This window comes from Peromyscus maniculatus, chromosome 8 (genome assembly GCF_049852395.1).
Source record: "Peromyscus maniculatus bairdii isolate BWxNUB_F1_BW_parent chromosome 8, HU_Pman_BW_mat_3.1, whole genome shotgun sequence".
NCBI lineage: Eukaryota > Metazoa > Chordata > Mammalia > Rodentia > Cricetidae > Peromyscus > Peromyscus maniculatus.
Window position 1 is genome coordinate 39,040,456 of NC_134859.1, and position 14,162 is coordinate 39,054,617.

The window sequence follows — 14,162 nt, forward strand, 5'->3', positions numbered from 1 at the left end:
CTCTGGTTTGAGATGAGAGCACCAGTGTGCCTTCAGGTGGGGCTACCTAGAGAACTACTTTCAGATTTCTTTGTCATGTTCAGGTCCAACATACTCAGACTCTTGACCACTGCAGCCATGACTCAAGCAGGCTCTGGCATAGCTCTAATTGGCAGTAGATGTTGGCATTTGTCCACATGATGGTAGTTTGGCAGTGTGCACAATGCCAAGTGTTATGGGGTCATGGCTTCCACCCAGATTTCAAAGGAAGGGCTGGGGTCAGGCAGTATGTGTGGCAGGATCCAAGTCCCAGAGGGCAACCCCAGACAGGGTAGTAGGTGAAGCTGTGATGATGATGTCTAAGCTGTACTGGAGACCCCAGGAAGTTAAAGATGCCAGGAGTGTAAAATGTGGACCAGCAGGGAGCGAAGGGCAGCAGGCACAGCCAGCCAAGGTGACAGACAGCACAGCCCAGAGCTATGGAGCGCTTGTTTGCTTTTCTGGGTTTTAGTGTTCCTTCGGTCTACTCCTTCTTGTCTATGACACTCTCTCTCCCTTCTGAAACAGGGATATTTACTCTATGCCTGGCCCAACACTGTATACTAGAGCATCAAACATCCTCTTTGGATTTTTGTTTTGTTTTGAGATGGGGTCATAGCCCAGGCTAGCCTCAAACTTGTTATGTAGTCAAGGATGACCTTGAACTCCCGATCCTCTGGCCTCCACCTCCCAAGTGATGGGAATATAGTGTGTGCCACCATATCTATCTTCTTTGTTTCTGCAAGTGCTCACAGATGAGGCTGCCTTGAGCCTTAGAGACTGGGCTTTTAAGCAATGCCAGAAAAGTCAAGATCATGGGGACTCTGGGAGATTGCCTACGTGCACTATGCATTGTGAGATGGACACAAGCCTCAGGAGCCAGAAGCAGAATGGCCCCAAATGCTTTCATCACCAGCCTGTGGGTCTCTGGGGGTGGTGGACCTTTAGGAGGTGGGGGGCAGTGTGGTTATTACAAGTACAGCCCTGCAGAGGATACAGCAGGGCCTCCCAGCTCCTTCTTTCTATTTTTGCTTCCTGGCCATCAGGAGGGAAAGAGACCACCTCTGGTGTATTCTCCTGCCATGATGCACTGGACAGCCATCGGCTCAAAGTGATGGGACCAGGGACTTTCACAGTGAAATCTGTGAAACCTTGAGCCAAAACCGAATCTTCCCTCCTTGGTAGCTGAGTGTCTTAGGCATTTTGTCCCAGACACAGAAAGCTGAGTAATATATGAGGTCTTTGTGGCTGTCCTTTTTCTCTGCAGGAATATCCTCTACCCCTCTGGCTTCTCAGCTAGGATGTCACCGCCTCCACAAAACTCCCCTGGCCCTGCTCCAGGTCAGGCCCCTTGACCTCTCTCACAGAAACTTGCTCTTCTGGGCACTCGAGTGTAACCCGTCTGTTTACGTGAGTACTGAATTCACTTCTGCTTGCCTCACTAGGACAGGAACATCCACTTTTGAGCAGTGCTAGCTCCCAGCACAGTACGAGAAAGCGAATGTGTGCTCCTTCCAATCATTTCTAATTGCAGTCCACATCTTTCCTCTCTCAGTACCGTTTCAGGAAGCTGGGCCTCCATGTTACCAAGCTCACAAAATACCAACATTTGCAAACTGGGTCAATGTCGGTGGGTGAATGTCCTTTCTACCAGGGGACTCACACTCACCTGCTTCTGAAGGCCTGTCGGGGGGCGGGTCCATCACTTGGGAGGTTGGATTCTGGATCCCTGCACAGGGTGGACGCCAGGGGTACTCCGGCTGCAACAGATGGGTGCTTAAGAACTCACAAATGAGCCATGGAGGCACACACCTTTAATCCTAGCACTGTAGAGGCAGGTAGACTTCTGAGTTCAAGGCCAGCCTCATCTACAAAGCTAAGGCTATACAGAAAAATGCTGTCTCAGAAAACTAAAACTATGCCAAATCAAACAAACAAACAAACTAACCCCCACACCCCGAGGGGGGGGAGAAAAAGAAAGAAAGGAGGAATCCACAACCATGTTCCAGAGCCACAGCAGAAGCCTCAGCCAGAACAGTCCTAAATGCATAGGAACAAAGTACCAAACCCTAAGGGTACACGTCACTCAGCTGAGAAAATGGCCAAGTGCAGCTTTGAGTTCATGCCTCCTTCCCTCTCTTGGTTTTTGAGATAGAGTCTCGCCAAGCGGTGGTGGCGCACACCTTTAATCCCAGCACTTGGGAAGCAGAGCCAGGCGGATCTCTGTGAGTTCCAGGCCAGCCTGGTCTACAGAGCAAGATCCAGGAAAGGCACAAAGCTACACAGAGAAAATCCTGTCTCGAAAACCAAAAAAAAAAAAAAAAAAAAAAAAAAGAGATAGAGTCTAACTCTGTAGCCCAAGATAGCCTCTATCTCACTGTGTTGTCCAGGCTGGCTTCAAACTTGTGAGCAGGTTTCTTCCCTCAGCTGTGCTGGGGTTGCCCGAGCCAGCCCAGCTTGACAACCTCTCAAGGCCACCACTGCTGAAGTGTGCACAGGGGGGAAGCTAGACAGGAGGCCGGACCGGAGCCACTGGACCTGCCAGGGGGAGGGCTGGGCACACCTGAAGGGGCTGGGCAGAGACTGCAGAGGAGGGGAGGGGACAGCAACACTGGGGGTGGGAGAAAGAGGAGGGGATGGGGGAGAAGCTGAACTAAGAGGAGGAAAGAAGGAACCTCGGTGACGTCAGCCCTGACTCCACTGAAGGCTATGGATGAAGTGCAGAGCCAACTCGGATGCCCCGCTGGGGGCACGATGGCAGTCCTTCTGATTCTGTACTCCTACCGGGCCTTCTCCCTTTGACACTGGGCAGCTAGGGGCCGCAGAGTCTTGACCCCAGGGAGAGTAGCCCAGGGCCAGGCCCGGGCACCTGCCCACAACCACCCTGTGTCTCTGAGAAACCGCCGGGACAGCAGGTTCCCACCCCCTCGCTTGGCCTTCCTTTCTAGATAGAATCTGCAGGAAGGAAGACACAGACTCACCATAACGAAGAGGCGAGAGCTGGGGAGTGGGGGCGGGTGTTCCATGGGCATGGGGGGCGGAGGGTAGCGGATCTGGGTCCAGTCCTTGTAGGCGTGCTGGGGCACCATGGCTGCTGTCATGGGAGGGTAGACATAGGGGTAGGCCCCGCAGAGGTGCTCAGGGTGGGGTTCCACGTGGTAGCGCTCTCCCGAGGCCTGCAAGAAAGGCTTGTATCTGCCTCTGGCCTGGCACCCACCTCGTTGCCCCGTAGCTGGAACCTTAGTTCTCAAAGGGCAAGGGAGGCTGGGACACAGGCAGGACTGGGGACCTGGTCACGGATGACTGATAATGACAGTTCATGAGGACTGTTCTGTTGGCATCTAACCAGCAAATGTCAGCCATCTTCCCCTTGGGACCCCACCCCCTGAAGGTGGTCAGACAGTGCACGCTGACCACTCTCTCCAGCTGCTCACCTTCGCTTTCCTCTTCTGCTGTTTGAGGGCTTCTCTGGCCTTCTCCTCATCTTTGAGTGCTTTGAGCTGGGGGAGAGAGGGAGACCTGACGGTTCATCGGCAGTGAGCCCAACGCCTCACCACCCTGAGGGCAGATGGCTGAGGCCCAGGAGACCACTCAAGCGTGGGAAGTTCCAGGAAGGGCACTAAGGGGCCCAGCAGAAGCTGGGCTGTTAGCTGTGGGCCCCCTACTCCTCCTGGTGGCCTGAACACAGGTCAGGAGGGCAGTCAAGTGCCCCCCCGCTAGCGTCCTCTCAGTCTCCCGTTAACTTTGCTCCTCTGGGCATCAACACCGATGGAGAGTCGGAGCTAGAACACCACAGTTAGACCATGACACTGCACAAAGTTCAGAGGACAGGGGCCGGCAGGGGCCAAAGGGGAGCAGTGGCAGCAGAGCTGGATGGAGCCCAGGAGGTTCCCAGGGTCCTCGAACCCGGTAAGGCCAGGGCGGTGCTCTCACCTGGACATTGGTCAGGGTGACCTGAGCCTGTAGCTTCTCCACCTGCTTCTTCAGCTCTTCCTTCTCTTCATTCATGCGCTCACGGTCACTCCGTTCCCTCTGGAAGTCCTCCTCAAAGATCTTGACCTGGAGGGGATCGGGAGGTGAGGGTCAGGGCAGCCTCTGGAAGCTGCACTGCTCAGGCCCGGACTCCAGGCTTCTCGCTGGGCTGTCGGGGAAGAGCTGGCGACACTGGAGATTGGAGGAGGCATCTCGATCCCCAAATCCCACTTCTCTAGAGGAAGTCAGTGTGCGTTCTCCTGTCTCATACTCCGGACTCGGAGACAGGACTTTATTTGAACAAAGGGATCACTGACTTGGTGTTAAAAAGGAGAACTGTGACAGCCAGGCCCACAGAGAAGGGACAGCAGAGCCAGCCTGGGGAGGGCTGGCTGGCTAGTTCCCGGGGTGCACCAGCTCTCCGGGCCTCACCTGCTGTTTCAGCAGCTCATTTTGAGTCACTAGCTCCTGCTTCCTCAGGTGGCCCCCAGCCCCTTCTGGGCTCCCAAAAGCTGGAGGTGGAGAGGATGGCGAGGCCTGGATGCTGAGGGCCTCCTCCAGGGCCTGGGGTCAGGAGAGAAGAGACAGGGTCGTGAGCAGGCCTCCCTGGAAGTCAGACCCCTCTGAAGACCACTCCTGGAGAGCCTTTCTGATAACACAGTGACTCTAAGTCTAACTCCAGCAGCAGTGGTCCTTCACTGCCCAGCTGTACCTGGGCCACCGCGCTGAAGCCTCTTCGTCATCCCACGGGGTAAAGGCTAGGCCCTCACCCCCACTTTACACATGTGAAAACTGAGGCCCAGAGACCCACTGTGACTTGGCTGAGTGTCCTGGGTTGGTTTTTCGTCAACTTGACACAAGCCACCGTCATCTGAGGACAGGAAACTTCAATTGAGAAACTGTCCCCACCAAACTGGCCTATAGGCAAAGCCTTTTTTGAGGTATTTTCTTGCTTGGTGATTGATGGGGGAAGGCTCATCTCACTGTGGGTGGGGCCACCCCTGGGCTGGTAGTCCTGGAGCGCACACTAAAGCAGGCTGAGTAAGCCATGAGGAGCAAGTCCGTGCTCCTCCATGGTTTCTGCTTCAGTTCTTGCTTCCAGAGTCCCTGACTTCCCTCAGTAACGGACTAGGACCTGAAAGTTATAAATGAAATAAATCCTTTCCTCCCAAGTCGCTTTTGGTCATGGTGATTTATCACAGCAACAGAAACCCTAATGGAGACTGCTGAGGATTTCTGTTGCTGAGGGAAAATGCAAATGGAGACAGTTAATGAGTGAACACAAGGACTTCAACCTAGCCTGTCCGTGCTCTTAACCTGCAGGTTAACCTGAGCTCTTCATGTACGAAGACCTTCTCTGAACAGGCCTGGCTCAACTTTTCATACCCAAGACCTAGAAAGAAGCCTAGCTCTCCAAGAGAAGCTGCATTGTCTGACAGATTCTTCAGGATTCTCAGCCTCAGCACCCCACCTTGTCTCTAGTTACATGAGCTTGGACTGCAATTTCCACTTAGTTTCTATTTTACCTACCAACCCTGAAGATCAGACAAAGCTGGGCTGGGGTGGGGTGGGGAGCCAGAGGCGGAAGATCTCTGAGTTTGAGGCCAGCCTGGTCTACAGAGTGAGTTCCAGGACAGCCAGGGCTACACGGAGCAACCCTCTCTCAAAAAACCAAAACCCAACAAAACAGCAAAGTGCCCTCGGTCACCCACGCCCTCTCATTCTTTCTTGTCCACAGGATCCTCCCTGGACTTCAGTCCCTAGACATCAGGGACTCTCAGTGACAGGTCTCTTACATTGCCTTCAACAAGTTTGTGTGTGTGTGTATGCATAAGCAGGACAACCCATCAGCAGGGTGAGAAAACAGCTGTTGCTACCCCAGGACCATAAAATGGAGCCACCAAAAAGAGACAGTTTTGCTGATCAAGTGACATTCAAGCTTGGGTAGGCCAGGCAGGGTCAGGGGATAGAGGCCCTCAGGAGGCCACCATGTACAAAGGCTACATGGGAGGCAGGAGTGAGTCCAGACTCCCATTGGGGCTGAGTCACCCAGGGTGTGTGGGGGCAGGGAAGACAGGAACTGGGCCTCTAAGCCACTGAAAAGGGGCCACCTCTCCTGAACTGGGGGTGCCGGCAGAAGGGTGGGTGGGCCTTGCAGCTGAGCTCACCATAGTCTTCCCCCGTGGGAACGTGTCTCAGTGCCCACCTTATTGAGCCGCTGGATCTCCTTTTCCTGGTACTCTCGATGCCGGGTGAGTGGGCTCAGCTGGTCCTGCAGGTACTTGACCTTCTGGCGTAATTCCTTGGCCTCCACGGCCAGCTGCTCCTTGCCAGTCTGCAGAGAGCACAGGGTTGGTAAACAGGGACTCTCCAGGAGGCCTGGACTGCCTGGCCCCCACCCTGGCTCTCCTGCCCTCAGCCCATCTCAGTGCTTTCTGCACGGAACCTGGGGAGAAGCTGGTGTCTTTGAGAGCCCATATGTCCTGCTCTCGAGGAAGAGAAGCCTGGCAGAGTGTAAGGCCCTCAACTCTGAGGCTCCCTCTTGCAGAGACCTCTGAAGCAAGCTTTCTAAATCTTAGGGCTAACTGGATCTTAACAAAAGTCACAGAGGGACCTCATAAGAGCTGTGAGTCCCCAAATTGGGTGTAAAATGTTATCTGGGAAACTCAGGAGTAAAGCCCCTGTCTCCACCAGATTCTCAAAGAATGAAGACTACCTCAGCCCCTTAAGGACCTCAAGCTTCTAAGAATAGAGGAGACCACGCTCAAAGACATAAACAGGGCAGAAGAAGGCCCTCCAGAGTAGAGCAGAGACCTGGAAGCTTCCAGGCTTCTGCGTCACACAGTCACAGCTGGAATGCAGCAGGGCATCAAGGCCCTTTGCTCAACGGGAAACCAATGCGCGCGTGCATGCATGCGTGCAGCGACTTCCTGCAGACCACACAGGGAGCTAGGGCAGAATTCAGGGGCCTCATGTCTAATCCATTCCCATCAAAGGAAGGGCTTCCTCACTTCTGACATTTATTTATTTATTGTCTGTGTGTGGGTATTCACATATGGAGGTCGGATGACAACTTGTGAGTCGGTTCTCCTTCTACCACATGGGCTCGGCAAGTACTCTATCCATTCGGCCATCTCGCCGGCCCAAATACACGTCCCTGACTGGGAATCAAACTGGGCTGTAGGGTGAGAGCAAACGCTGTTCACCAGGCCAGGAAATGTTCTGTTTACTTTTCCAGGGGCCGAGTTTTGTGCTTGCTAAGCAGCTGTCCTACCCCTGAGCTACGGCCCCAACTCCTCAGCCCCTGACTTTTGTTATTTTTATATTTCAAGACGTGGTCTTACTCAATTGCCTAGGCAAGCTTTAACTCATTCTGTAGCCCAGGGAGGCCCTGGGTTTTTGTGAACATCCTGCCTCGGCCTTCCAAGAATCTGGCCCTGCGGGCCTGCACCATGGGCCAGCTAGGCACTGTCAAACTGTGGCTGGGGGAAAGTGGCGGTGGACACCTTTAATTCCCACAGCCCGGAGGCAGGGGCAGATGGATCTCTGAGTTCAAGCCCAGCCTGGTCTACATAGTGAGTTCCAGGCTAGCCTAGGCTACATAGCAAGAAGCCCATCTCAAAAATAAATCAAAACAGTGCAGCATAAAGAGCAGGCACGGTTAAAAACTGCATCACCAGCAGATGCATGATCTGAAAATAGGTCTGGGAGCGGGGAGATGGCTCAGGGGTTACAAGCACTCGCTGCTCTTACAGAGGACCTGAGTTCAATTCTTGGCACTCATATGGGGGCTCACAAACATCCAAAACTCCAATTCCATGGATCTGATGCCTCCATGGGACCAGGCACACATGAGGTGCACACATGAACACAAAGGCAAAATCATCATACACATAAAATAAATAAATCTAAAAAAAAAATTTAACCATGGTTACTTCTTGGAGGACCAGGGTCTGGGGAGGGGGAGGGGAGGTATTCCAGGAAAGTGTTTAGCTTATCTGTAGTGTGTCATGTGGATCAAGTGACAGGCTGAGGAGGATCAGTGCTCATCCCTTCCTGTGTGACCTTTAGTCAATATTCCATACATCAATGGGTGAGTGGTTTCTAGTTGGAGGTGGCTCATGGGCAGCCTGGGCCAAGACACAGGGGTGATGTCCTGGCCCCTGCTGAAGACTCTAGGACAAGGCATGTCCTGGACCACGGGGTTCCCATCTGCAAGGCCAGGCTGAACCTGGAAAGGCCCTGCCCTCCCCCAGCAGACAGGACAGAAGGTCAGATTCCAGGGATTTGTCTCCCTTGTGGACATGAGTGAGGAAAAGAAACCACAGAGCCGGGACATCTGGCTCGAGAGCCATGCTGATGCACTCAGAAGCAAGTACACAGTGTCTCTGTAACTAATCCTCAAGGGAAGGGGGTAGTCACAGAACAGTGCTCAGATAAGACCTGGGTGTCACGTGCTGGTGGAGGGCCTCTGAAATGCAATCCGTGTTGAAAATATCCGATTTAAAGCTGGGCAAATCGGCCCACGCGCAGTTCCCACGAAGAGAAAGAAGTGGTACTATCACAAAACCCCCAAGGGTCTGGGAGGCAGGAGGCCTTTCCTCACTCAGTTGCTTCAGGACTCTGGAGGGCCATGACTGGCACCAGTCACACATGGCAGAGCAGATGCCATTTCTTCAGAGTGCTGTTCCACCGCCCAGCCCAGCCCAAATCAGGTCTCTGCTGCCCCGTCTCTGTCTCTGCCCCTTCTTCGTTGTAGGACTTAACATACTTTTCCTTATTGGCCTCCATCTAGTCGCTCACTATCTCTTCTCCAGCCAGGGCGGAGCTGACTGTTTCCCCTGAGCAGGCTGGAAAGAGCCTGGATAAACAAATCCCCTCTGTCTGAGGCCCTGCTCTTCTCTGAACAGTACCTCAGCCCATGTAGGCCTGCTTTGATCTGTTTCAGAACACAGGGTCTTTTTATTTTATTTTGACAGAGTCTCGTGCAGCCCAGACGGATGGCCCTGAACTTCTGTACGTCCCTCTGCAGACTCCCTTGCCTGGTTTATGGAGCACTAGGGACTGAATTCAGGGCCTCATGCCTACTAGACAAGCACTTTACCAACTGAGTGCCAGCTCCACCCTATGACAGGGACTTGCTATATACCTCAGGTTGGCCTGTAACTCTCTATTCTCCTGCCTCAGTCTCCTGAGTGCTGGGATTGCTTGCAGGTGTGAGCCTACCAAGTCCCATTGGTATATTTTTGTATTATGTAGTTCTTTGTATAGTTCCTTAGGATTTAAGATTTTAACTTATCAGCAGATAGAGAGATGGCTTAGTGGTTAAGGGTACTGGCTATTCCTACAGAGGACCTGGGATTGGTTCCTAGCACCCATACAGTGGGTTCACAACTGTCTGTAACTCCAGTTCCAAGAGATATGATGCCCTATTTTGGCTTCTGCAGGCACTGAGCACACATATGGTACACAGACATAAATGCAGGCAAAACACATACATAAAATAAAAGTAAGTAAATCTTAAAAAAAAAGTCAACTGATCAAAAAGCTGTGCAAATGCAAGCATGGAAAACTGAAAAGCAATAGTTAGCCCGTGTTCTCAATTTTAAGAAGGTCACAGAGCACCTGGCTCTGTCCTTGGCTCACTGGTCCCAGGGACTCTGGAACCTCACAGCCTGCGAGCCTGGTCACACTTGCCTCCTCCATCTCGATCTTCGACTTGGCCAGGAGGAGTTTCTGGTCAAAGTCCCGCTGCTTCTGCTCCCGCTCGGCCTCCAGCTCAGTCACCTGCTTCTGCAGGTCCGCCAGCTTCTGGCGGAGCTCCGTGATCTGGAGGAGTGGCAGAGAGACAGTGTGAGGGCAGGGGGGCAGCATGCCCCGGCTGTCCCTCCCCCACCCCAGCTCAGCCTGGCCACAAGCCTCTCGTCCCTCCTCCCTGAGCCATCCTCGGCTCAGCTCCCAGGAACTCCATTACCTTCTGCTCATACTGCTGCTTCATGGACCGGAAATGCTGGTCCCACTGCTTGTTCACTTCCAGCAGCTGTGGGCAGGCAGGTGCCAGGTTAGGAACCTGGGGAAGGGGTGCCAGATACCCACCCCATGCCCCAGCTCCCCAGGTGCCCAGAGCACATGCAGGGCAGAGCTGCAACACTGCCTCCATGCCCTGCTGCTCCAAAGCTCCCTGCTGCTCCAGCTTTATCCCCAGCTGCATTTCACCCTTGCTGGGAGAGCAACAGGGAGGGCAGACTGTGAGACAGTCACTGCGAGGCACAAACGTGATTCTTCAGAGGGCAATCTGAAAGGGGTGTGACAATCTCGGGTTTTCCCTGACTTTAACACAAATTATTCCACTCTGAAAAATGTAACCAATGGAAACACTAAAACCAAGGGCTGAGGTGTGACTCTGTAGGAGAGTGCGTACCAAGCATGCACAAGGCCCTGGTTTCATTCCCTGGTACAAGAAGAAAAAAAAGGAAAGAAAAACACTTTAGACAAGTGCGAAAACATACTAATTAACCAGACATGGTGGCCACATCTTTAATTCCAGCACTAAGGAAGCAGAGGCAGGAGGATCTCTGTGAGTTTGTGGCTAGCCTGGTCTACATAGCCAGAACAGCCAAGGCTACACAGAGAGACCCTATCTCAAAACAAAACCAAAAATAAAATGATACTCGTGTTTTGTGTGTGTGTGTGTGTGTGTGTGTGTGTGTGTGTGTGTGTTTGTGTGTGTGTGAATCCCCAAAGGTCAGCGTAGTGTAGGACATGGATTAAATTACACTATAAACAGATAATGCAAAGTCATTAAGAAAATAAAACACACAATACACTCAGCTTTGTGCTCCTTCTGATTTTTTTTTTTTGTTTTTGTTTTTGTTTTTGTTTTTCAAGACAGGGTTTCTCTGCGTAGCTTTGCGCCTTTCCTGGAGCTCACTTGGTAGCCCAGGCTGGCCTTGAACTCACAGAGATCCGCCTGGTTCTGCCTCCCGAGTGCTGGGATTAAAGGCGTGCGCCACCACCGCCCGGCTACACTCTCTCAGCTTTAAGATAATGCTAGTTATAAGCCATACTCTTAACAGAGCAATTACTTGGGGAAGAAAAACAACTAAGAAAATAAAATGACGGACCATGAGAGAGGATATTCTGATTTCAGATGTACCACAAAAGACAAAAGTACTAAAAAAATGAAGGAATTGGTTTACGCTGTAGATCTGAACAGATATCCTGAGATAATTTTAAAAGAAAAAATTAATCTGAAAAGTAGTATGTGTCATTTTATTTTCTGCATTAAAAAACCCTGAATACAGGATTTGCAACTCTGTGCCCTCAGCTACTTAGGAGGCTGAGGAAATTAGACAATGAGTTCAAGGTTCACCTCGGCAACTTGGTGAGGCCATAGGTCCAGTTCCTAGTACCACAAAAAACTGGAACAAAACAACCCCGAGGGAATGTAGTGAGCTGAAGTCAGCTGTAGTTATTACTAGGGAGATTCTTGGTTCATTTTATGATGAGCATTCTTTTAGATGTGAGATATGAGTAAAATAAATCTAGAGTATGCATGTAAGCAAGCTTTCAGATATGTGTGAAGGCAAGAGCGGCAGGAAGGAAGAGGTTGGGGAAGGACCCAGCTGTGAGAAGAGGCCTAGAGAAGAGGCAAGGGACAGACAGGTTACCGCCCTTGGCTGGAGGTGGGGAGGGGCTTGTGAGACACACACAGTGCTGCTGCTGCCAGGGCATTGAGCTTCCTTCCCAGTCGGCCCTTCCCTACAGGGTAGCATGGGTCTCCACGCTGATGCTGGCCTGACTTAGCGCGACCTCCCCGGCTATTCAGTCTACTCTAGCCATCCTAAACTCCCCCCTTTAAGTTCTGTGTATATGTGTGTGTGCCTGCATGAGTGTGGGTGCCCATGGGGGTCAGACTCTCTGGCGGTGGGAACTGAACCCAGGGTCCTCTCCAAGAGCAGCACACACTCCTACCCCGGAGCCATCCCTCTAGCTCCCTAAGCTGCTCAAACAATTTCAGGCTGTACCACAAATCCAGTGTACTCAGTGATCCCTGTGGTGCATCAAGAGAGACCCTTCCCACGGGCAGATGGTTCAATGGTTTCCATGATTAATTCTCCAAGATGACCTGGGACCAGTGGGAACCAGAGAGCCAAGTGGGGCCTTCATCCCTCTGGTCCCAGGAGGGGAGGGATGCTCACTGACCACCCTGTCCAGCCACCTACCTCCATGCGCTGCTGCTCCAGCATCTTCACCTTCTTCTCGGCTGTGCCCAAGACCCCCACCTCGGGGACTTTACCTGCCATCGCACTGGCCTGGGAAGAAACAGAGAGCGCCTTCACCGAAGTCTCAGGTATAGCGTCACTCCCCAGCCCGCTGCCCTTCCAGGGCCCAGCCCCGTCTCGAGTCGCCCTGTTCCTCCTACCCAGCAGCACCAGCAGAGGTCGGTGTCACAGCCATGGCCTCCTTCTGGAAGCCCATCAGGTTCACTTACTTCCCTTTGCTGATGTGTACTATGGCTGCCGGCCTCAGCATCCCATCCCCAGGTCTTTCCACAGCCATCTGTCTGGCTTCAGCCCTAGCTCTGAGGCACTGCTGGTCAACCCCTGTAACAACCCCCAATCCCCTGACCTGGAAGGTGTGAGTACACACTTCTAAAGTTATCAGGAGCCAGTGAGATGGCTCAGTGAGGAAACTATTCTGATGGCCTGAGTTCCATCTCCAGAAACCACCTGGTGGAGGGAGAAAACTGACTCCTACAAGCCGACTTCTGACCTCCACGCACACATGTAACCACCAACACAAAGTAAACCAATGTAAAAGTCTCATGGAGCTCGGCAGACATCGAGCCCAGATGCACGTGCTAAGAGTCCAGCACTGTGCAGACGTGTGCACGTGGCAGCCACTTCTGGGATTCCTTCCGAATTCTGCACCCACAATCTAACAGAAACCCAAAGCTACTCTGCAAAACTGGCCAGCATAACTCAAAAGCGTCAAGGTCATGAAAACAAGGAACAGCTGAGCAATGTCACAGGCATGAGGAGACTAAGGAGCTGTGACAACTGACTGCCATGTGGGGTCCTGGACTCAGTTCTAGAACAAAGAAAGGACAGGAGTGAAGGACGTGTGGCATCTGAACGGTGTTGCAATGCCGACGTTAACTCCTACTTTGGTGACTGAACCAGAGTTATGTAAGATGGCTGGCTGGTGCAGTGGTTCTGTGGTTATGGAAGCTGGCCAGGGAAGCCAGAGGGAGTATGGGAACAGAACTCATTTCTGCATAAGTTTCAAGTTACTTCAAAATCAAGTATTTTGAAATTAAACAACTAGTAAGCGTTGAGGTGACAGCCACAGAGCAAGGCTGGACGTGCAGATGCAGTGACTGTCACCACGGCCCTCAGTGTATGACCAAGACTGGGGGGCTGCACGGCCCATGGACTTGAGCCCACCTGGCGAGCCCATCCGCCCTGCAGTCATGCTGCTCTTACTCAAGGTCTATTCCCTATCACAGGCTGGGCAGAGCTGGAAGCAGCGTTTGTGGGCCTCTAGTGCCCCCTACAGGCTATGACCTGTAAGCATACCATAGCACCTGGAGAGGAAAAGGTGTATGTATAAGGTGGTCTCCTGAGAAAGGACAGGGATGCCTGCTCCCAGGAAGCCCAGTCTCCTTGAGGGTGCTGGGCTCCCTTACCTTGGCAGACAGAGGCACCCTGTCCCAAATCTACTGTTAAAAGCAACAGCTAAGGGCTAGGTGTGGTGGCATATATCTTTAATTCTCTGTGAGCGGGAGGCCAGGCTGGTCTACACAGTGAGTTCCAGACCAACCATAGCTACACAGTAAGATCCCGATTTAAAAAAATTAAAAAAGGGGGTCACAGATGCCAGTGAGAATGGGAGTGAGGAAGTTTGCTGCTTAGCTGGCCAAACCCACATCTGCTTGAGAGGTGATGGAAGAATCTTAATTACATGATGGCACATGACGTCTCCAAGACTCCTGCCAGAGGTATTCATGGAAGAGACATCCTTTCAGGAAGAAGAGCCCCAATAAGCTCAGGGCTCTGCAAGTCCTGGATAAAGTACATCTCCACCAAGTGATGGGGCGTGAGTGACCAGGATAATTACATTACATAGTATAACGTTATTAGCATTAGGGCTTATGCTGCAACTGATTA

The 14,162-nt window shown here is 52.3% G+C and overlaps 1 protein-coding gene across 17 annotated transcripts in view; it reads right to left on the reverse strand.

Annotated features, from left to right (window-relative positions):
* Tnip1 (TNFAIP3 interacting protein 1) overlaps window positions 1-14,162 on the reverse strand; it is a 51,816-nt gene that overhangs the window by 2,799 nt on the left and 34,855 nt on the right. For all 17 annotated transcript variants that reach the window (XM_076578408.1, XM_076578415.1, XM_006984869.4 and 14 more), the window contains 9 exons: window positions 12,216-12,305; window positions 9,965-10,030; window positions 9,688-9,819; window positions 6,197-6,325; window positions 4,423-4,554; window positions 3,952-4,077; window positions 3,453-3,518; window positions 3,000-3,194; window positions 1,688-1,778 (listed from right to left, as the gene is read on the reverse strand). In XM_076578408.1, the coding sequence (XP_076434523.1) occupies window positions 1,688-1,778; window positions 3,000-3,194; window positions 3,453-3,518; window positions 3,952-4,077; window positions 4,423-4,554; window positions 6,197-6,325; window positions 9,688-9,819; window positions 9,965-10,030; window positions 12,216-12,305 (1,027 nt within the window). The remainder of the gene's footprint in view (window positions 1-1,687; window positions 1,779-2,999; window positions 3,195-3,452; window positions 3,519-3,951; window positions 4,078-4,422; window positions 4,555-6,196; window positions 6,326-9,687; window positions 9,820-9,964; window positions 10,031-12,215; window positions 12,306-14,162) is intronic.